At 53.3% G+C, this 22,181-nt stretch overlaps 7 protein-coding genes across 7 annotated transcripts; 4 read left to right on the top strand and 3 right to left on the bottom strand.

Annotated features, from left to right (window-relative positions):
* Positions 1 to 318: 318 nt before the first annotated feature.
* PG985_011712 (heterokaryon incompatibility protein-domain-containing protein) lies at positions 319 to 1,811 on the bottom strand (the record flags this gene model as incomplete). Its single annotated transcript, XM_066831479.1, has 2 exons — positions 319 to 1,492; positions 1,555 to 1,811. The coding sequence occupies 2 exons, from the start codon at positions 1,809 to 1,811 to the stop codon at positions 319 to 321; spliced, it is 1,431 nt and encodes a 476-aa protein (XP_066679529.1).
* Positions 1,812 to 2,585: 774 nt separating this feature from the next.
* Positions 2,586 to 4,967, top strand: PG985_011713 (uncharacterized protein; the record flags this gene model as incomplete). Its single annotated transcript, XM_066831480.1, has 1 exon — positions 2,586 to 4,967. One exon carries the CDS (start codon positions 2,586 to 2,588, stop codon positions 4,965 to 4,967), a length of 2,382 nt encoding a protein of 793 aa, XP_066679530.1.
* A 350-nt stretch (positions 4,968 to 5,317) lies between these two features.
* On the bottom strand, positions 5,318 to 8,013 carry PG985_011714 (uncharacterized protein; the record flags this gene model as incomplete). The annotated part of the gene is made up of 4 exons (XM_066831481.1): positions 5,318 to 6,177; positions 6,231 to 6,808; positions 6,864 to 7,279; positions 7,639 to 8,013. 4 exons carry the CDS (start codon positions 8,011 to 8,013, stop codon positions 5,318 to 5,320), a joined length of 2,229 nt encoding a protein of 742 aa, XP_066679531.1.
* A 3,604-nt stretch (positions 8,014 to 11,617) lies between these two features.
* PG985_011715 (alcohol dehydrogenase-like protein) lies at positions 11,618 to 12,789 on the top strand (the record flags this gene model as incomplete). The annotated part of the gene is made up of 3 exons (XM_066831482.1): positions 11,618 to 11,642; positions 11,710 to 11,907; positions 11,984 to 12,789. 3 exons carry the CDS (start codon positions 11,618 to 11,620, stop codon positions 12,787 to 12,789), a joined length of 1,029 nt encoding a protein of 342 aa, XP_066679532.1.
* Positions 12,790 to 13,835: 1,046 nt separating this feature from the next.
* PG985_011716 (uncharacterized protein) lies at positions 13,836 to 15,077 on the top strand (the record flags this gene model as incomplete). Its single annotated transcript, XM_066831483.1, has 1 exon — positions 13,836 to 15,077. The coding sequence occupies one exon, from the start codon at positions 13,836 to 13,838 to the stop codon at positions 15,075 to 15,077; it is 1,242 nt and encodes a 413-aa protein (XP_066679533.1).
* Positions 15,078 to 15,606: 529 nt separating this feature from the next.
* PG985_011717 (alpha-glucosidase) lies at positions 15,607 to 19,374 on the bottom strand (the record flags this gene model as incomplete). Its single annotated transcript, XM_066831484.1, has 9 exons — positions 15,607 to 15,849; positions 15,950 to 16,694; positions 16,766 to 17,261; positions 17,332 to 17,423; positions 17,502 to 17,571; positions 17,632 to 17,856; positions 17,922 to 18,119; positions 18,181 to 18,432; positions 18,480 to 19,374. 9 exons carry the CDS (start codon positions 19,372 to 19,374, stop codon positions 15,607 to 15,609), a joined length of 3,216 nt encoding a protein of 1,071 aa, XP_066679534.1.
* A 1,414-nt stretch (positions 19,375 to 20,788) lies between these two features.
* On the top strand, positions 20,789 to 21,616 carry PG985_011718 (uncharacterized protein; the record flags this gene model as incomplete). Its single annotated transcript, XM_066831485.1, has 1 exon — positions 20,789 to 21,616. The coding sequence occupies one exon, from the start codon at positions 20,789 to 20,791 to the stop codon at positions 21,614 to 21,616; it is 828 nt and encodes a 275-aa protein (XP_066679535.1).
* Between the last annotated feature and the right edge of the window lie 565 nt (positions 21,617 to 22,181).

Raw genomic sequence — 22,181 nt, forward strand, 5'->3', positions numbered from 1 at the left:
CAAGTGGAAGATGGCTGGGTGCATGTAAGGGAAAGCAATCGACTCATTTAATCCAGCACACACATGTGCTATAGCAAACCATCTAGGGAAGAACACAGCAGGACAACATTTGGCTCTCAATGCAAACTCGACATGCGGCCGGCCGAGCTCACCAAGAGACGAGGAGGTAATGAATTAGCCAACTAGACAAGACAAGATCGAGTTGTAACTAAACAGTAGGAGATACCACCCAAATGCAGACATGACCTTCAAGCTTGAAGCAATCTCTCAATACCAAACAAGATCTGATTGTGCCATCGACACTTTCCGGGCATATAACTAGATGATTGTGAAAACCTTCCTCTCGCAATCAGTCTGTGAATCCATTTCCCCCATCATTAGGCCATTGACGTAGGACTCTCCTATGTTCTTAAATCTTTCATCTTCCCCCGCTATTTTCCGTAGTATGATTGGCACCTTGCAGCCGTCCAAGATAGCCACGATGTCTCCCCTTTCCGTGACTTCTGGAAAAAGGCCCAAACGCCCTTTCCGAGTCACCCCGATCCGTCGGCCGTGCGCGGGGAAACAGGCAGCGTGGAACAGCCGAAGCTCAGGGGTGATGTTCATGTCTTCGCAATCGAAGAAATCGACAAACTGCCGGGCCCGTTCGATACGCGAGGCGCGGTCGACGGGCATACTATGCTCCCAGATGGTATTGCAGCCTCTGGCCTGTACCGTATCCATGAACTGAAGGAGGAATTCATCCGTCTCCGCGGGTTCTGACCTCCGCTGTCTCCCAACTATGCCCTTCACGAACGCAAACCATTCGTCAAAATGTAGGATGTCGGCACCATAAACATCATAATGATCGCAGTGGCGACGAGGAGGCAAATAGCATGATGTCTCGACAACAATGTCGACCTGGTACCCCGAGATTTTCAGTTCTACGGTAAGACCATCGTTGAGATCTGGTATGACAAAAGTATCGGGCAACAAAGAGGCGCCAAAGCTGCTTTTTGGATGGTTAAGGAGCAGCCGAGTTTGACCGTACCTCCAGTCGGGCACCCACGATGGTAGCTTGTGAGCTGCCTGTGGTATGCAAGTCGTCAAAGAAAAACGAACATGTCCAATAACGAGTGCGGCTCGAGCAAAGGTCTCGAAAATAGACAACCCACTATCGTTATTTTCCATATCCCAAGCCGGCCATACCGAAACCCTGCCGTGTTCACAATCCTCAAAGATAGGCATGGGAACAGCCATCCTGTCATTTGGGATAAGCGACATCGTAGACTGCTCAGCAATGAGCCAGTCGTGAAAACCGGACGGTTTGTTAGGGTGTCTTCTGAAATAGCCTGACGCTAAAATGTTGGCAGCTGCGGGGGGCAGCGATTTTCCGTAGGATAACAAGATCGCCGCCTCGATCGCTAGACATAGCACGTCCCATGATATCTCCAGAGAAGGGGTTCTGATGACAAGGGTCTTCGACCACACAGTATCTTGTATAGACCAAAACCTATAAATGTACCGACATATCAGTACTCTTGTAGCATTTCGCGGAATAGGTGATAATATTACCTTGAGAAATACTCATCTTCAAGAAACTGATGTAACCCTTCCCATGCTTCTGGATTGTGAAGAGACTCCTTCTCGGCAAAGGCCTGAAGAGTCGCAGGCGTAACCTTGTAGTCCGAGTGGTAAATGTCTGCAGTGGTGACAAAGGATCTCTGATTGCTCCAGGCATCATGGAAGGAACTTAGGTCCTCAAGGAGGGCTGCAGCTTGTTGACCCAGGGGAGTCAAGACCCTGTGTATCATGCGTCTTGCGTTTATCATGTCAGCTCCATCGCGTTGGTAGCCTTCCCTATAAACGCATATGTCGAGCACCCACACCAGTTTACTGGTGCTAGTATCCCGTACTTCAAGGAGGGCGGTTAATAAACTCGGCGCCACCCCAAAGGGTACCCCATTACACCGGATATCTACCTTCAATGGCCGAGGGTATATTTCGTCATAATACAGAACCTCATAATCCAGCTCATCATCGTAGTGGCATGTGAACAGCTTGGTTTCCAAAGGGTCGCCCGTTGTTCCCGGCAATAATTCCAGTAATCTGAGATGTCTCTTCGAGGGTAATTCCCAGTCGGTATACACGACTTTTGGGTCAGATGCCATAGAAGCAGGATAGAAAACGTGTTTTAGATAGGTTGGGGGTAATCCTAGGTATGCTGATAGGTGCCTTTTTGATGTTGTGTGTTCGAGGATGGGCTTCTTGCTATGATCTGCTGGCTCCTGCCGGATTGTATGTTGTTCATAGATGGCGAGTTCCACAAACGAAAAATGATATCCTGAATCATACTCGGGGTAACAAAGGCATTATGCATGGAGCCTGATGGAGTATGCAGAAAGGGGTAATCTCGGTGTTATGAATGGCCTGATTCCTCATCCAGTAGCCGACGAGCGGGGAAATGGATGCTACCCAACGACGCATCAATGCGACTGTTTCCAAAGACCACTTTGTTCCGGTCGCAAGATCATGGCATTGAATACCAGAGGTTCACCATGAAAACCAACAACAAACCCGAATGATTAAGTATTAAACTAGTCATTATGGAAGCATTGGCCGCCGTGAGCCTGGCAGGCAATATCTTGCAGTTCGTTGATAGCACGAAAAAGCTTCTCTCGACAACCAGACAGATATCCGACCTCGGCGCAAAAGAGGAGACCATTGAGCTGCAAACCCTCACTCGAGACTTGCAGTCATGGGTCAAGCGAGTTACCCCTCCTGATGTGAAAGAAGGGGCAAACCTTCGCGATGAGGAAAAGTCCATCCGCTCGCTCGGAGCCCAATGCAACGAGCTCGCCAGCCAACTGTTGGATGTCCTCGCAAAATTGCAAGTCAAGCGTGATGGTGGTCTACGTCACGTAGAGAGCTTATACAAAGCTCTTCTGACTGAGTGGAAGAAGGACGAGATCGCGACTTTGCAAACACGTTTGGATCGCATAGGCAATTGCATACAAAGACATCTGGCTTCCTATGATTCCCGCAAAGTCTCCGAGCAGCTTTTCGATTTGCAGACGGAAGATTCTCGACTGCAAGCCAGACGCGGCAACGACATCATGATTTTAGGCATGCAGATTCGGCAAATCTTCAAAGACTTGGGCGAGAAGTTAGAAAATGAAGGATCCCGACAGAAAACCACGATGGCTTTGCTTAGCGCGACAAGCAAATGTTCTCGTTTTGCGGCCGAGCAGACGATTCTGGAGCAATTATGGTTCAGTACGATGAACGACAGGTATGACGGCATTCGAGATGCGCATCAAAAAACCATGGAATGGGTTTTCGCGACGGGCGAGCAGGACAGCCCGGCAACTTTTGACGAGTGGCTGAAATCGGACGACCTTATGTATTGGATCTCAGGAAAGCCGGGATCGGGCAAGTCGACACTGATGAAATTCCTGTGTGACAGCCCACAGACCAAGGAAAAACTCTCCGTGTGGACCAAGTCCGCTGGACTGGTTCGTGCCTCTTACTTCTTCTGGATTGCTGGTAAGCAAAAGCTGCAAAAGTCACAAGAAGGACTCCTTCGATCTCTCGTCTATCAGGTCCTCACAGCATGCCCCGATGGGATTTCTCGGGCATGTCCGGACACATGGCGGCTGTTCTCTAGCGAAAGTGGTGATATTGCACACTACAAGCCCAAACCGACGACCACCGGTGGGACGCTTTCCCTGAGCGTCGATGCTCTTCTAACGGCATTGGGGGAAGCGTGTGCGGCTGCTATCGACGCGGGCTTCAAGGTGTGCTTTTTCATAGATGGCCTGGATGAGTACTATGGCGAGCCGAGCGAGATGGTTGAGCTTACCAGAGTCCTGAGGTCCCTCTCCGGAGTCAAGATCTGCCTTTCCAGCCGAGATTGGAACGAGTTCGAACAGGAGTTCGGAAAGGAGGGTACGCGGAAACTGTACATGCAAGATTTCAACCAGAAAGATATCCGCGCTTACGTTACTGACACCTTCGTCAACGACGAGGATTACCAAGACCTGGAAGGCAGAGACACCGTTGGCAAAGCATTGCTAGATGATATTGTCGTATCTTCGAATGGTGTTTTCTTGTGGGTGTTTTTGGTTGTACGTTCCTTCCGTGAGGGTCTCTTAAACGGGGACCGTCTGGTGGATCTGAAGAAGAGACTCGATGCACTTCCCAGGGACCTCAACAAGTATTTCGAGCGCATAATCCTCGTGGATGTTGCCGACTTCTACCATGGACAGTGTGCTGAGATGTTCTCTGCTACCCTGGAGGGATCAGAAGATATACCACTCCTCACGTATTGGTTCATGGGCGAAGAACCAGAGTACGCCCTGAAGTTGGAGACCAAACCTTTGGCGCCGCAGCAGGTTAACAAGCGCTTCAAGGAGATCAAAAGGCGCCTCAAGGCATGCTGCAAGGGCATGCTCGAAGTCCAGTATCTGGCTCCGATGGGCGAAGAGGCATCGTTGCCTTCTAGCATCCTGTTCAACTGGAAAGTAACTTTTCTGCACCGCACGGTCCGCGATTTCCTCCTTTTGGGCGAGACTCAGGAAATTCTCCGGCGCTGGCATAGTGCGTCATTCAATCCTCACGAGTGCATTTGTCGTGCAGTTCTAGCCCAAATCAAGATCTCCTCGGAAGAGCCTAGATACTGGGTTGAGGATTCACCCGTTTCACAGCTCTACACTCTTTTTGATCGCCACTCAAAGCTGCTCCAAGCACAAGGGCAAGATCGTCACGTTGATATCCTTCGTCAAAGCTTGAGAGAAACACTTGCCCTCCGTCCTGTACGGTTTCCTCTGGTAATAGATGCCAGTATTTCCGATGATTCATCCACAGACAACTCTGGTGGGGAAGTGGAAAAGAAAGGACAACCAAAGAAGCGATGGGACTTTTACAATCGTATTGAGAAAATCCGCGCCAGATGGGAAAACAAGAATTTCGGCATGATAGCAGAATAGATCCCGCAGTGGATGCCTTTTGGTATTTAATTATTCTCTTATGGGTCCATTTAGGTTGGTAATGATAATCATGACCTTTTCAATATGAACTGTAATCTCGCTACATGCACATCTTTGTATTATTGAGTCTTCAAATACTGTGAGTTTTAGACCTTCGTTGTACACAATAGGTCTAAGCCCTAGCGGTTCAGACGCCTTGAGAACTGACACGATTCACCTACACGATCGGTGTAGGGGCCTTCTCAGATATGCGCGGAGTTCATCCAGCAACTGAGAGACACGGAGGACCACTCGTGCAGTCGTTCTATTGCTAGACATGCTGCCGCGGCAATCTATCTTCCAGGATCATCCTACTTCCCCTTCTCCGCAATCGCATAAACCGTCGCCTGCAGATGGGCGCTAATCTGCAACGGTACGACACTCGCATCCACGACCCGGAGCCTCTGGACCCCATAGACGCGCAGCCGCTCGTCCACCACGCCCCCCTCTATACCCCGGCTACCGCCCATGGCACAGGTCCCGACCGGATGCCAGTCCGAGATGGTGTTCTCGCGCAGCCACTTTCGCCAAACTTCCTCGTCGTTCTTGTCTTCGGATTCTTTTGCTGGTGGAAAAGGGGCTGGCGAGGCGCGCGAGCGGATGATGCTGGCTAGTGGCTGTGTGCTGCAGATCCTGTTGGCGAAGCGGGCGCAGTGTACCATGAGCTCTAGGTCGAGCTCCCCGTGTTGTCCGCAGTAGTACTGCGGGTCGATGGCAGGGGGTTCCAAGATACCATGCTCTTGACCACTGCGCGTGGATGGCTTGATGTGAATGCTCCCTCTGGAGAATGGGTTTTGCAGAATCTGAAGTATCGTCCCATACTTCTTTCCGCTCAGGGGTTTTGGCTGGAAGAACGGGTTCCAGTTGCCGAGGTCAAAGATGTACTCGATTTGACCGGCTCGGGCTTGCGGATCCAAATTATTGGTGCGGATCCTGCACTCTTCAGGAGAATAGTTGCGCATTTGGGATATCTTGGCTTTGGTAGCCGTGAGAATCTCAGGAGGTACGAAGTGTTGAAACGGTACGTAGCATATAGAGCATGGAAGCACGGTCAGGGGACCTATCTGGGATTTCTTGTACAAATCCAGGGCTGCGGTCTTAGCGTCTGCATCGAGCTTGAGATCATCTGGGTTTTCCAGATTGGGGTCAACTTCGAAGATCATTGCCGTCACTTCCCATCGTTAGTAAGTATTTGTATTTGAATAACATTAGTGACGATCTTACTGAAATGGTCCTGCAAGTTCTCTCCCACGCAGGGGCTTTCCACTTTTGATTGGATACCAGCGCGAGATAGGATCGTGGGGTTCCCAACCCCTGAGAGCTCCAACAACTGTGGTGACTGAACACTGCCTGCTGAGAGAACAATCTCTCGCAAAGCTGATATAGAGTGCTGTTTGTTGTCATGCTTGACTCTTACGCCACATGCGGCCCATCCATCTCCCTCTTGCCGCAACTCGATCTCTTCGACGACTGCCTCGCACAAGACTGAGAGGTTCGGACGTGCAGCGTTCGGCTGGTAATACGCGGTCTTCGAATAACTTCTCTCGCAGATCACAGGGTCCACGGCGTTGACATTGGTCCATACCCCGACGTTTGACCCCGAGAGATGTTCCTTATTTGTATCTACCCCTAGTGCGTTCAAGGTTGCATGCCACAATTTGTGGGATGCCGAGTATTGCCTTGCATGCGATATCTGCACTGGTCCGTCGGTACCCAGGACCTCTTGGTCGTAGTGTTCTTGATACTCATCTTGAGACCTCGACCGTGTTGGATGGAAATACTCCGTCTTCTTGAAGAAAGGCCTGGCAAGCTGTTTGAGTTGTGAACATTTCGGCCAAGATTCTCCTGAAAACTCACAGCAAGTCGTTCCATCCCCATCCCGGGTTTCCAAACTTCTCCCAGGCATCGTAGTCCTCTCGATTGCCCCGGTTCCAGGTCATGAAGTTCAACGCACTGGTCCCGCCAAGGATTTTGCCTCGCGGCCATTTCAACCTTCGTCCGCCGAGACCGGGCTGCGGGGTTGTCTGGAACTGCCAATCGATGTCGGTGCCCAAAGATTCACCATAACATCCCGGGATGTTGACAGCGTCAGTGTCAGAGACGGCAGGCCCAGCTTCCAGAACACCCACGGTGATATCCGGGTCCTCGGTCAGGCGCGCCGCGACCGCGAGACCAGCCGTGCCTCCCCCAACGACAAGATAGTCGAACTCTCGCTCCAAAAACTGTGCAAGTGTAACAATTGGCATATTGTCTTCTGTCGTGGTCATGCTATGCTAGGGCATGGGTGCTGATTTCAGATGTCATGCTGCGGCTACGAGCGCTGATGCCTGACAATGCCTGACTCTTTATCAGCGACGCTGCATCAGGGGCAGTCCAATTAAAACACCCGTAAATCAGGTCGAGATAAGCATTGGGGTAGCTTGCCCTACCCGGCTACCCCAAACGTCGCTGGGGTAAGGCACGAGGCTTGGTGGCCATTGGCTCGTGTTCATCCCGTGTTTCCTCAGTGCTGCTGCAATGGAACATTCGATGACCCGAGGGGCTTGTACCACCATTTCGAAACTCGGGACTTCGAGAATGGAGGGGCCTGGGCCAGCCCTTCTCATTCCTCCGTCTGATACCCCATGCCGACCCTCCACCAATTGCCGAGTCCCTTCTCCTCCATAATATGCCCGAACTCCGCCGTCGTCTCCAACTCCTTGAATGACGGCGACACAGGGGCTTTCCCACCAGTGCCGAAGCGAATGCGCTGCAGCGCAGGCTTGCGCACGCACTGGAAGTCCTTGTAGCGCAAGTCATGGACGGACGCGACCCACGCGGCGAGGGGGCTCTCTTCGGGCGCTTCGGCGTACATGATGCCCGGCGCGCCGCCGCTGCGGACTAGCACGAACGGAAGCTCATGTTGCAGCGCGGACTTTTTGACACGCTGCAGCTTCTTGCGGCTGGTGATGTGGTGGGTGCGGATAAGGGCCGTGTAGAGGAGACGCGATGACGTCGATGATGACATGACTGTCGGTGGATGCAGTTCTCAAGCTAACCCACATCGCTCGTAGATATGGGATGGATGGGTCGTTTGTCCAAAAGATATCCTGATCACGACTTTTTGTTCTCTGATGGGCAAAGCTGTCAAAAGTTGTCGATGTGCCCGTTTTGCGTCGCAAGTCACAAAATGTTCAAGAATGGGCCAAATTGTGGCGGACCAGTGTGGCTCAACCTTCATTGTGGCAGAATATACAATATCTGATTGGGCGAACACAGTCTTGACGCCTCTAGCTTCACCTTTAAGTATTCTCACTCTTCAATGGTAGGTGGCGGCTTGTAAACATTCTTCAATGCATTTTCTTCTTTCCGCTCTTTTGCTGCTGATAGAATATATTGCCCTTGTGTTCCAGGAGCACTGCCAATTTATGTCACAGGAACAAACCGCATATCAAGGCCCGTGTCTTCTCATCTCTAAGCGTTCTCTACTCTCTCAGACTTCAGATTTTGCTTAGTCTTTTCCCTTGTCTTATCCCCAATGATTCTCCCAATATTTGATCAAATCATCAGAAGCGTCATGACTGGCGTTATAGGAAAGGTTGCTAATAAATGGATCGCAGAAGACCACTGACTCGAAAGTGGTTTCCACGACACCCAGCTTTATAACACCGGAGCACCTCGGGCACCAACTCTACCCATCTTTTTTCTCTAGAATCGAGCTCAGTGTCTACCTGAGCGGTTTCCGATCCCAACTCCTTGCCATCATGACATTATCGCGTTCCAAGTTAGAGAAGCTCATATTTAAGCACTTTGTGTCAACACTAATAATATAAAGTCTGCTGTAATGAAATAGAACAGAAAATGATAACCACTACTTCCACATGATGAATTGATATTCAAGTGCCATGGTCACACGTCTCCGTCCACAGGTGCGACTCCCTTGTTTTCAACCAGACCCAGCAAGTATTTGTGTTTAGGGTTTCCTTGCATAAATTCCCATGACATTCTAGAAATCTTTCTGTCCACCTGTGCTTTGGGATAAAGCAGCAGGTCTTTCAATAGTAAGAAATCCAATAAAAACCTCCTAAGAACCTCCTTGCTCTTGGCCCTCTCACCATAGATGTTCCATTCATTAATAGCTTGGTTTCTGAAGTTCTCCAGTGGCTGTCGCTGTTATAATAATGTGATGCGAGAATTGTCCCAGAACACTAGGAGGTCATGATTGATAGCGCGGTGTATGCCCTCATACGAAAGCCTGGGAACGTTATCGTTTCTATTGAAGTAGGTAGAACTTTTCATATCAAGCGTCTCGCCGTTCATGCAATCTGCACAAAACCCCATGTAATACGTCGTATTATGGTAAACCGCACGAGCATCCGCTTTTTGGCAGAGGTCGCATTCTGAATCGCTGCTGGTATTTCCTTGTAGATTAGCTACGGTAGATCAAAGCCCACTGTGTATTCGGACTCCAACGGAACTTACTTGCTGGAAGACGTTGCATACATTGGAAACTGTATGTTAAGACTAAATATGATCTATCTCGAGTAAGGTCTTACATTGCAAGCTTCCGCTCAATATATAAGCTCAAGTGGCCCCTTCGAGAAAAGAAAGAGAGCAGGGATTGTACGCGGCAGCTGACGAGGCCGCACTGCCCCTAGCGTATGACAAATATGATTGCATACCTGCGCACATGGGAGCATTCCAAGTTTCTCCTTAACTAACGAGAAAGCTTCGAGCTGATCTGACCTTCGATCAGCACACAAAACAAGGTCACAAGTGTCCAGCCTCTGCTCAAGACTAGGTGCTTGTGCTTGTTGGGTTGTGACATTTTGGAAGCAATCGGGTTGATTGCCCTCCCCCATTGTCCTCGTTAGATCAAATGCTTGATGTTGGCTCCATGAAGTTGTGTCATGCATTGCTTGCCACTGGAAGCAAACTCACCGCGAACGGCTTCGGAATGCCGTGTCATCCAACATCCAACACTCGAAACCCAGGACGACCCCAACAAGTGGCCGCCCAACAACATCGGCCAACGCAATATCAATGTTCCAATATTTGGTTCTCATTGCTACTCAAGGATCCTACGTTTCCTCTGATTATTCTAGCACTAAAACTTGACGTGATGCTTTGTGGATCTTGAATGCTCATGTTGGGGAATCCTCTAGTCAGCCCAGGGGGATATTACCACAGAGTCATGCAGAGTGTCGGTTGAAAATTGGTGTATGTCAGGAGTGTTGTATGTCTAGGAAGAGTACATCTTACGTCCAGAGTGTCTCCTAGAAGGGGGACAGTTGCTATCCATAGAGCTGGGACAAGACGGTATCCACTCTGGTCGTGACATGACAAGGGTCGTCACCAACCCCAACACTATATCACCAACAGACTCGATCCTTCACTTTCCGTAGCCCAACCAGCCAACTTGACATCAGCATGGGTCTGTCTTCTAGCCATAAGCATATCTAACAGCAGATTTTTCCATCAAGCAATAAAGCCACACCGATTCAATTCGGTCCATCTTCCGTGGCGCAATTGGCTAGCGCGTCCGACTGTTATCAAATAGCAATCGGGAGGTTCACAGTTCAAGCCTGTGCGGGAGAGTTTCTTTTTTTCGTTTTGGCCGGGATTCGCCCGGCCTGATGATATCCCATCCTTTTCTTTTTGGACATGATCTCATATTCGTTCTGCTCCGGCTGTATAGGTACCAGAAACCCAGCCCAGAAGGTCTAACTACAGTATACAGTATACCACCAATCAATGGTGCTTGCTTGTAGGAACCATAGTTTAGAATCCTGGATTTGATTGGGTGGTGACATTATCCGAGCCTATCTATCCATTGGCCAATCCAGAACATTGAACGTGCGACCGTCCCCTAGCATCCCTTTCCACAAGTAATTGCAGAGGCGGTAGGTAGTTGGTAGTCTCGTAGTTGGTTCCAACAAATGTCCGGCACTTGACAGCGCACGATCGATTCCCGGCCTGAGGATAGGCAAGATCGCAAGCAAAAAGTGGACGTGTCTTTCGACTTTCGCCCATTGAGGAATTAGGCTCGTCGTCGGCTTTAAGTGAGAGACCCACCCCAACGCTAACCACCTCCAAAAACACAGTCTCAACGGGAAGCTTTTGCCAGCCGAAACCCCGGATACGAACCCGTTACCGAAATCTTAGGGACCTTAACAAAGAATGCCGGTTTTTGTCTGATCTGATCAATCTGTTACCTGCTAGTTGCCGTGCGGGTGCTAGTGCTGGGCGTCCCAAATTTGAGTCGTTGTGGTGCATGGAAGTTGCAACTTGCCGAGGTGCAGACCCAGAGTGGATGGAGGGGGAGACAATGCATGATCTCATAAGGGGACGACAGACAGGTAGCGTCCGCTCCTCTCCGCACCTGCCGCGCAAAGGCGAGGCAGGGCGGATCAAAGATTACAAATGCGATGCATTTATACATATTACTATCATATATAGATGGAGGTTCCTTGGGGTGTTTCCCCGAATATTGATCTCTGCCCATGCCCACGTGTTTGCAGCTCTGAAGACTTGATTGTGCGACATCAACTTAGAGTCCCCATCAAAAGTCGAAAAGCCATTCTAAAATACCCAACATATCAACAGGACTTGCCGTTCTACACCAAGCCAAGATGAAGGAGTGTATCGTTTACAAAGGTCAGCTCAACCCCTGCAATGTTCAACAGCAGGTAGACAATTGATGGCTGACCGACTTGTCTAACAGGGCCGACGGTCAAGATCGTGGACTCGCCCATCCCCAAAGCCGAGCGGCCCAACGATGTTATCATCAAGGTCGTCGTCAGCGGCTCTAACCCCAAGGACTGGAAATGTCCCGAGTGGATGAACGTCAACGTCAACGAGGGCGATGACATTGCCGGTATCGTCCACGAGGTCGGCTCCAACGTGACCGAGTTCAAGAAGGGTGAGTGGAACCAATCATACTCTTGGCCCTGTCGTCCACCCTGTCTACCGGGATGATCCGTGCTAAACCTCGCCAGGCGATCGCGTGGCCGCCTTCCACGAGATGCTGGCCCCCGGCGGCTCCTACGCCGAGTACGCCGTGGCGCACCAGCACACCACGTTCCACATCCCCGCCACGACGAGCTTCGAGGCGGCCGCGGCGATCCCGCTGGCGGCCATGACGGCGGCCGTCGGGCTGTACCTGCGGCTGGAGCTGCCGCAGCCCTGGACGCCGGCCACGTCCCCGATCCCGCTCGTCGTCTACGGCGCCGCGTCCGCCGTGGGCGCCTACGTGATCCAGCTGGCGCGCCGCAGCAACATCCACCCGCTCATCTGCGTCGCGGGCGCCTCGACGGCGCACGTCGAGTCGCTCATCGACCGCAGCAAGGGCGACACCATCGTCGACTACCGCGCCGGCGACGCGGCGGTGCAGGAGGGGATCCGCGCGGCCGTGCCCGCGGGCCACAAGCTGCTGCACGCCTACGACGCCGTGTCGGAGCACAACAGCCCGCAGAACATCAGCGCGGTGCTGGCGGCCGACGGTGCTCAGAAACCGAAGCTGACGCTGGTGCTGCCCGGCAAGGTGCACGAGGGCATCCCGGACCACGTCGAGCAGAGCACGACCATGGTGGGCGACGTGCACGGCGACCACCAGGACTTCGGCCACGTCTACTTCCGGTACATTGCGCGCGGCCTGCTCGAGGGCTGGTTCAAGCCGCAGCCGCAGGAGGTCATCCCTGGCGGCCTGGGCGGCGTCCAGAAGGGGCTCGAGAACCTCCGGGACGGCAAGGCCAGGGGCGTCAAGTACGTCTTCCGGATCGCCGAGACCGAAGGCGTGAACTAGATTTCTCTTCTTTTACGTCTTTCAAGAATGATGTCCCTTGTAAATAGTCATCGACGTACAAAATCCACCAATCAATACTTACGACCCCAATGCTGGAATCCAATTCCCAGAGAGGCCATCCTTGACTTGTCGCAAACACTTGTAGAATGATAGCCAAGTGGGGGCATTGGCAATCGCGGCACGTGTGGGGAGAGATGGATGCAGTTAGGTTAGGCGGAGCTCAGCAGTTTGCGCCGGAGTCCAGTGCCAAGGGCCTCGACTCGAGTTTGTTTAGCCGGGTGTTGTTGACCTACCAGGTACTCACTGATCTTCAGCAACACGGTTTAGCTCACTTCTTGCAGGTAAGACACACAACTGTTGCTAGATCCCCCAATGCTTTCCCATATTTCTGTCCAAACCGACATTCGAGCTGACCGCTGGATGAACGAGTTTCTCCTGCATGAGGCATTTGCGGAACTCCCGGCTGTCACGTCGTGTTTGTTATGGGACGTCGGGCAACAGTCGGTTTACTTTTTGTCGAGAGGTAAACAAAACTAGGCCGCTAACACGAGCGCAAATTGCGAGTGGAGTGCCAGTTTTGGGGGGCCAGTGACCACTGAAGGAGGAGAAAAAGTCGGGGGGAGGCGAGGTAGGCGAGGTGCTAGCGCAGCCACCTGGTCGGTCGATAGGGGAGGATGGGCCTAAGAGCTAACCGTGCTGGAGAGCTGCTGCAGGGGGGAGGTATGCACCAGACCGGTCGATAAGGTACGACCATCGGCAAATGCCATGCCATTTTGTCATCGGCCTCTTTTCCTTCCCATCCTTCTTTGCTTCTAGTATTGAGGGCGCCTCAGGTTAATAATAATCTCGAGCTCGATGTTGGTGATTCTTTCGTTCATTTCGATAACTCGGGTCTCTCTCTGTATCAATTGATTCAGTTCAGTTGAAAGTCCATCGTTCAAGAAGTCCGAGTATCGCGACACAAATCCCATCCATTCCCACTCGTTCCCCACAGCACTTACACATACCATCGTTTGACCGGAACCCTCAACCTTGACGACGACACGATGCGCTACCTCAATTCAACGAGCGCAGTGGCCCTGCTCGCCACGGCGGCGACAGCCCTGCCCAACAACCTGCGCCCGCGCCAGACCGACGCCCCAGCCGCTCCCGACTCCAAGAACCTGCAGCCCTGGGTGACCGTCGGCGACGACGGCAAGCCCTCGACGGTGACGCCCGTCCAGACGACCGTGGACGGGAAATCCACCGTCGTCTCGGCCGCGCCCAACGACCTGACCGCTACCGTCTTCACGTCGTACTCGGAAGCCGCCGCCCACACCAGGACGGGCACCGTACCCGCGGCGCCCACGGCGACCGGCACTGACGGCCAGGGCTCGTTCCTCAAGTGCAGCAAGCCGAGGGACTCCAACAAAGACCCCTTCTGCCAGCCGCTGCCGTGGGACGTGCAGGAGTACCGGCCGGGCAACACGTACTACTTCACCTGGGACACGACCTGGTTCAAGAACCCCAACACGACCATCAAGATCCAAGGCGACTACATCAACGACACCACGGGCGACGTCTCGACCACGTTGCAAGCCTTCGAGTCGGGCAGCACCATCATCGCCTCGTGGGGCTACTGGGCCTGGACCACGGACCGCTCCATGCTGCAGAAGCAGCACGCCGTCAACATCTCCATCTCGATGGGCGCCCTGAAGCCGGGCGGCCAGATCCAGGGCCCGGACCTGATCCGGGGGCCGCGCATCCTGCTCTCCGACGCCCCCGTCCCGAAACCGAAGCCCGTCCCCTCGCCCGCGGGGCCCGCCCTCTACATCGGCCTCCCCGTCATCTTCGGCTTCGCCCTGCTCTGCATCTTCGGCGTCTGCGTCTGGAACGCGCGGCACCGCAAGATCGAGCTCGGCAACATCATGTCCCGCGGCGGCCGCCACGGCTACGGCATCAACAAGAGCGCCCGCGGCCGTATGGGTCTTGGTGGTAAGTCCAGCAGGGAAAAGAAGGCCGCCGAGCGCGTCCAGCTCATGGAGCGCGAGCTCGCCGCCGACGGCACCGCCGTCTACCACGACCTCGACGACGACGCCCCGCAGGTCCAGGTCGGCGGCGTCCACCACCTGCCGCCCCTGGAACATCCCGGCCGCCCCCGCCGCGACAGCGACGCCCTGGGCAGTTTGGCCGGCACCCCGACGGAGAACCGCCAGATGAACTTCCAGAACCCGGCAGCGGCCGGCGAAGCGGGTCGCCCCAACGCCTTCCGCGACGAGCTGAAGCGACAGGACGGCGAGCGGTTCTAGAGCAGCCGGCTCCTCCGCTCGGTGGGGCTGGGACGACGCTTGCCTCCTCGGCAGCAGCAGCAGCAGCAGCGCGATTACCGAAGAGTGGAGAAGGGGGAGGAGGATGACGGCTGGGTGCAGTGCTGATATAAGGCGTTTGTCAACACCTGTTACTGGAAGCACTTGGAGGGGCTTAGCTTCTATTTTATGACCCGAACTTGGCTGAACTTGTAATGTTTATATGATGAGACACGGATGCTTAATGCGAGTTTTTCAACTAGAATAAAAAGAAAGGGGATGAGTATCGAGACGGCTTTCTCGATGCAATAGAATGGAATACGATACACTGCGATGTTGAAACATATCGATCGTCAGTGTACAAATGGGGCGTCAACGTCACAACCCGTTTGGCGCAAAGCGCCAATGTGATATTTGCTGGTACTTGTTTTGATTTCAAATTATCTGACTATTTCCGTTTGGCCTTCATGGGCAGTTCACTGGTGTGCTACCCTTCCAGAAGATCATGTGGCAAGTTGTCGGCAACGCATTACTACTTCCAGCTCAATGTCCACTCCTGGCTCCACGCCCCCTTCGCGGTCAGATTGTTGAGCCCCGTGACGTGAAGGACGTGCAGGGACTCGTCAAAAGTCCAGACTTGGCCGATCTCGACACCGTTTAGTTGGACCGTGGTCACAGGCTGCTGCAGACCCATGACTGTCACGTTGGCAAGGGCGTTGGGGTCCGAGAAGTTGCCAGACGGGGACGCCTTGAGGCTTGTCCCGACAGCCGAGAACTGGAGAATCAAGTCTGTTAGTCGCGCTGGAGGAAGCAAGGAGGAAAAGGATCAAAATCATGAAGGGGCGGGGAACAAATGATTGATTGGTTTTACTCACCTCAACCCATGTAGTCGCATTAGGCACCAGACTCTCTCCGTCGTCAAGATACAAATCACCGGTTGCGGCACCCTTGGCGTCAAGTCCGACGAGCACACTCCAAGGGCTGTTGCGCACCGCGTCCGTGGTCAAGCCAGGCTCCTGCAGCGGGATGACGTTTCCACCCTTGATGTAGACGGGGATGTGGCCGAGTGGCGCGTCAATGGTTACGTTCTGGCCCGCGGTGACTCCCTTGATGGCGGTCTGGTTGTACCAGTCGTACCAGACGGTTCCTTGGCCAACACCGGGGAACACGCCGTCGACGGTGGTGGCGCCTTGCTCCAGACACGGGGTGACGAGCACCGCACCGCCGAGGAGGAATTGGCGGTCCGCGGCGGCTAGCCAGGGCTCGTTAGGAAACTCCCAGGCTAGGGCACGCATGGTGGTAGAGCCGGTGGAGTGGCTAAGATAGAAAGTTGTGTAGAGGTAGGGCAGCAGGGCGTAGCGGATACGCATAGCAGCGCGGCTGGCTTCGGCAACCGCGGACCAGATGTAGGGCTCCTGTCCACTAGTCCCGAGCGTATTGTGGTTCCGATAGAAGGGGAAGAAGGCCGACAGCTGCATCCAGCGTGCGCAAAGCTCCATGTCGGCGTTGCCCGAGAAACCGCAGGTGTCAACGCCGAACATGGGGATGCCGAACAGCGAGTAAGCCAACGCCTGAGGAATAGAGAAGAACATGAACGACCACAGCGAGTAGTTGTCGCCACTATAGTCATGTCAGCTTGTATACCTTAACTAGAACGAGGAAATCAGAGAGAGCTCGTGGAAAGTACTTACCCCCAATGGCCTGCATATTTACCAGATCCCGCAAACTGCGAACGTCCAATGATGAAGGGTCGCTTTGACGGGAAGACTTCCAACAAGGCATGGTAGGTCGCATTCAGGATCTGGTGTCCGTAAACGTTGTGGAAGTCGTACTGAACTGCCCCGCCATGGTGGGTTGCGTTCGGGCTGACGGCATGCACTGCGAGATCCCCTGCATTGTTGTTAATCGCGTAGGGAGGCCAGTTGATGTTGCGAGAGCCTGCCGTGGGTGTGGTTCGGAAGTAGCTGGTGGAAGTTGAGCTCGTCGATGGCGCTGGCGTCTTCGAAGCAGAGATTCGCGAGGAGACCGACGAAGCTTCAGTGGCGTTGGTCTTATTGAACCCCTCAGGGTAGTCGAGGATCTCGTTGCCGGGCTCTCCGGGCAAGAGAAATGGCGGATGAACGGGGTTCAGAGTCAGGTTTCCACTGCCGCAGCTGCCGACGCAGAAGCTAGAAACCTCATTCATATCTACGACATGCAGTATCAGTATGATTACTTACCCATGTCACCTGGGGCCAACATCATTGCTTCTGCTTACCTATCCAAAGACCATCAAACTGAATCTTCTCGAAATATGTTTTGATCTCGGAAGCCCACCAGCGGTTAGTTCCTGTGCCACTGCAGATGAAACTGTTAGCCCAGATACACAAAGGTGCCATGATGTTTTGGACAGCCTCGTGAGGTTTGTACACTCTTCGGGGTACTTACTTGACCATTGGGCCAACCCAATCGGGGAACACAGTATAACCAGGCCACACAGAGCCAATGTAGGTTGAGCCTGGAAATAAAAGGTCAGCTCATACCCACAGGTCAATATTTAGAAGCAACATCAACTTACCATCCGGGTTCAGCAGGAAGGCATTCTCCTCCAATCCGCGGTCATAGGTAGGATAAGCGTCGCTGGCATTTTCGGGGTTGGGTGCATAGATAGCCGCATCCACGATAGGGATGTAATGCTGCTTGTTCTCATGCAGTTTTGACAAGAACTCAACGCCCTGGTCGTAGGGGAAGTTCGCGGCATCATTCTCAAAGTCTCGGTAGTGGTTCATGTAGTCGATATCAGCTGTGTAGTGAGTCAGTCAGTGAAAAAGCAACTGGCGTGGCAAACAAGCTCGACGAGGCACTTACTCCAGATTGTTTCAAGCGGGATCTCGAACTTCTTGAAGTCGTCAACCACATTCTGGAGGTTGGTCCAGTTCCGGTAACCCCATCGGCATTGATGGTACCCAAAGGTCCAGAGCTGCTGCATCGCTGGCAGCCCAATGGCACTCTTTTGGTACGACTTGCTGACCGCGTCTTGAGTTGGCCCTCCGTAAAAGTACAAATCTTGTCACAGGTGGTTAGTACCAGCGATACCTGATAGGTCAATTCTATGTCTTCTACTCACCAATGCTACCTCCCAGTGCTCGCCACGTGATGCCCTCTTCTTGGAGAATAACCTCTTGGGTATGGGCGTTTCTTTGAAATACACCATGTGTATATGACTGATACGTAGCTGTCTTGTCTGTTGCGTTAGGAGCATACGTCAAGTTGCCGGATTTGCTGTCCACCTCAAAATAGCGCGTATCGTAGTAGATAGGATGGTGCCCGTATATGTTGGCATCAATGTTATCTCCCACGTCCGCAGCAAAGAGGGTTCCTAGTATCGTTTAGTCCCATGTCGAACTCAGCGAACACATGACTTACTCGTCAGATTGTGGTTGAGCTTGAACCCGTGGATCACCTCCCCAAGCCCATACAGGTTGTAGTTCTCGGGCAGGCTCGTCTTGAATTCGATGAACTGGTCGGCATAGACCAGCTGTGTCCCATTAGTGGTGAATAGAACATCGCCAGTGGACTTTCGAGTGACGTTGTAGTTGAAGGTCGGTTCGTTCCCCCATTGGAAGACGAGATTGCTGTCTGCAATCTGAGGCTCGGTGGCAGCTGCAGGTTTCTGGAGGATCTCCTCGGGAAGAATGAACCAAGTGGAATTCTCAGCTCCGATATACTTGGGCTGAATCCCGACATGAAGTCGGTCTACAGCTTGGTATTCCACGGTGAGAACAAGAGACTCGATATCATTGCCATAGAGGTTGCAAGGCTTTCCAGCCAGCGTGAGATCAGCCGTCAAGCCATTGGTGGTCTGGACGACATTGGAAGCCTTGTACCCAGGGCAAACGACCTGAGCGTCAACAGCCTTCGGGTCCTTGACGTTGGGGATGATGTTCAACCCAGTATCGGCATCCGCAGGGAGTGTGAAGACCGTATCAGCGCTGCTGTGGGTAGAGGTCGGCGTTTGAGACGCAATGAGGGAGACGAGACCAAGGACGTAGGCGGCCAAGAGGATCAGCAGCGGCCGAGCCATGGTGTCTTTCCGACGGTAGCGAGTGTACAGAAATCGAGTTGCAATGACAAGAGAGGATAGAGTGCTAATGATCAGGATTGCGTACGTAGTAGAGTCCAACACCGAAGACCAGAGGCGTAAGCTAGACGTAGAACGGTCGATAGCTAGGAGAGCCTTGGTGGCAGAGGCGATGATGCCGTGAGGGCCATCTTGGGCAACTACCCAGGAGGCTGGGTTTATATATCCATAGCTTCCCATGACTCAAGATGCGTTCATCAGCCATCGACCAAGGAAGGAGCGCATATGCATACAAAGCGGGTACGGAAGAAATACTACGTAGGTGTGGTAGGTATACAGTCAACACATGCAGGGAAGGTGGGTAGCCTGCGGCGAAGGAGCATATGGTGGTGTCACGACGGGTAGAGGTGGGAAGTATGGATACTGTGGACAATCGTTCTGACCACAGTTGTTTCCACCTGGCCATAGCCTAGCTGGAATGCAGACGGTAGACTACTGTCTGTAGCGGCCTCTCAATGTGCGCTCGCCGAAACTCTCGGTCAGGTACGGAGTACCTTGGAGCACATTGGAGTAGACGAGCAGGTGCGGAGTAGGTACAGTATGGGGTTGAACGGGAGCTTCTTCGGCGCTTCTCCTCACCCCAAGCTGCCAACTGCGGGGGAGTCGGGACTCGGGAGACCAGGAAGGTGACAATGGCCTGGGACAAGATTCGAGCGCACGCGAGGTACCACAGCAAGTTGCATTGCGGTGCACGGGAAGGGAGCCCTATGACATAGACGATTCATGTAGGTGCATAACCCAAGTAGGAACATGCAGTTCAAGCAGACAAGACGGGAACGAGAGCATACCGCTTGCGGGGTCAAGGGTGTCGGAGTTGGGGGATTTTATTGGACCAGGCCCTCGGTACTGGGGGCGTGGAAGGATCGTCGTTCATAGTCAATAGTCTGTGGCCCCCTCGCCGAAATGCACGCGACAATCGAGATAACTGCAGACACAATCGTGGAAAACATACGGGATTGCGTCCAGTCGTATGGTCGTGGTGAACTGCTCGGTGTTACTGTTGCTATTGCCTAAAATGATCATGCAGAGAAAGCTGCAGTGGACCTTGGGTAACACGAAAAGAGCAAGTAACTTGCATATGTCATGTGGTTTAGGGCCATGGAATCGAGTTGGATTCTATGCTATTCTTCCATTGCCAAAATCTACCTAAGATATAGGTTCTATATTCTGCATGTAGCAATGTCTCTTCCCTTTTTCCTTTACCAACTCCTGCTTTCATCATTGCAAGCCTTGCCACCCATCAAGCAAATGGTGTAAGTCGGTACTTGTCTTTGTGTGGTGGGGCTACCTGTAGGGAGCTCTTACCCCAGATTTGGCGAGCGTAAAGAAGTGGGTAGGCGGGACAAGCAAGCTGTTTCCGTTAAATGCATATCGAGCTGGAGCGTAGATAACGATTAATTACTGTACGCGAAGCTCCAAAGTTGACGCTGTATCTCCATTCCATCGCAATCAATCACTTGGTACACATTCGACGCAGCAACGCGCATCATAACACAACAAACGTCACGAAAACAACCGGTTATTTCCCCCGACAGGATCGAATTCTCCAAAATCAATCGTCCCATCGTTTGCGCGCCCCATACCACCGACCAAAATGGCGGCGACGAGCGCGAAGCCGCCCGCGCCCGCCTCGGCCCTGGCGCAGCAGATCCTCGACCACAAGGCCCCCGCGTACACCTTCGCATTCACGCCCTTCCTGCGCAAGACGTACGGGCACGGCCTGGCGCCGAACCGGCCGATCTGCAAGGCCTTCCTGGCGGGCCACTGCCCCGCGGGCACCGACTGCCCGGACCGGCACGTCACGCCGTCGGCCTCGGCCGCCAACAACGCGAGCTACAACTCGCTCGTCTGCAAGCACTGGCTGCGCGCGCTGTGCAAGAAGGGCGAGTCGTGCGAGTTCCTGCACGAGTACAACCTGCGCAAGATGCCCGAGTGCAACTTCTTCGTCCGCAACGGCTACTGCTCCAACGGCGACGAGTGCCTCTACCTGCACATCGACCCCCAGTCCAAGCTGCCCCCTTGCCCGCATTACGAGCGGGGCTTCTGCCCGCTCGGCCCGACCTGCGCCAAGAAGCACGTCCGCCGCCAGCTCTGCCCCTACTACATGGCCGGCTTCTGCCCGGACGGCAAGGCCTGCAAGGAGGGCGCCCACGCGCGCTGGGAGAAGAACCTCGAGAAGCCCCAGCCCAAGACCGAGAAGACCGAGGAGGAGCTGCTGCAGCAACAACAGGCCGCGGCGCGGCAACGGTACGAGGACTACGGCGGCGACGACGGCGGCGGCCGTGATGGTGGTGGCGGTGGCGGCTGGAAAGACCGCGACGACAACAGGGGAGGCGATCGCGGCGGGTTTAGGGGCCGAGGCCGGGGTGGATGGCGCGGAAGAGGAGACAAGCGCTTTGGCAGGGGCAGAGGGCACCACTAGTTGCGATATCATCATAACGGACGTGGTTTTGTGTGGTGCTCAGAACACGGCAACCGGAGTCTCGGCTGCCACTGTTGCATGGAAGAAGCGACTGACTACGACTGGGTTCGCTAAACACTACGTCTTGAGTATGATTACGACGAAACGCATCATGGGCCCTAAGCAGAACATAATTAGTTGGCCAGCAGCCATGGGTTTGGGAACTGCTAATTGGCCCATCATTTTCAGAGTATGATCACAACTGCATTAGAAGCTCCCAGAGCTTGTAGTCAAAGGCAAGCTTCCTGGTAATAAATTACAGATATACTATGCCGTAGACTTCTCGCCCACATGATTCATTCCAGTGTCTTGCCGTCGTAGAATATCCAAGCAGGGCATAGCCAGCAGGTTAACTGGTTGGTATTAATAACAAGTCCTCCAAGGGACATCAAATTCATTCCATTTTGGTTTGGTCGCGGGTAGCATAAACAGGGCTGTAGCATGACCAGAACAGTAGAATGATCAGGACGGTGGCATCATCAGGACGCCGTGACCAGGGAGGAAGTAATTGACAATCAATGTAATC

Source organism: Apiospora marii (assembly GCF_038362585.1).
Source record: "Apiospora marii strain CBS 49790 chromosome Unknown utg000009l_segment0_segment0, whole genome shotgun sequence".
NCBI classification, from domain to species: Eukaryota; Fungi; Ascomycota; class Sordariomycetes; order Amphisphaeriales; family Apiosporaceae; genus Apiospora; species Apiospora marii.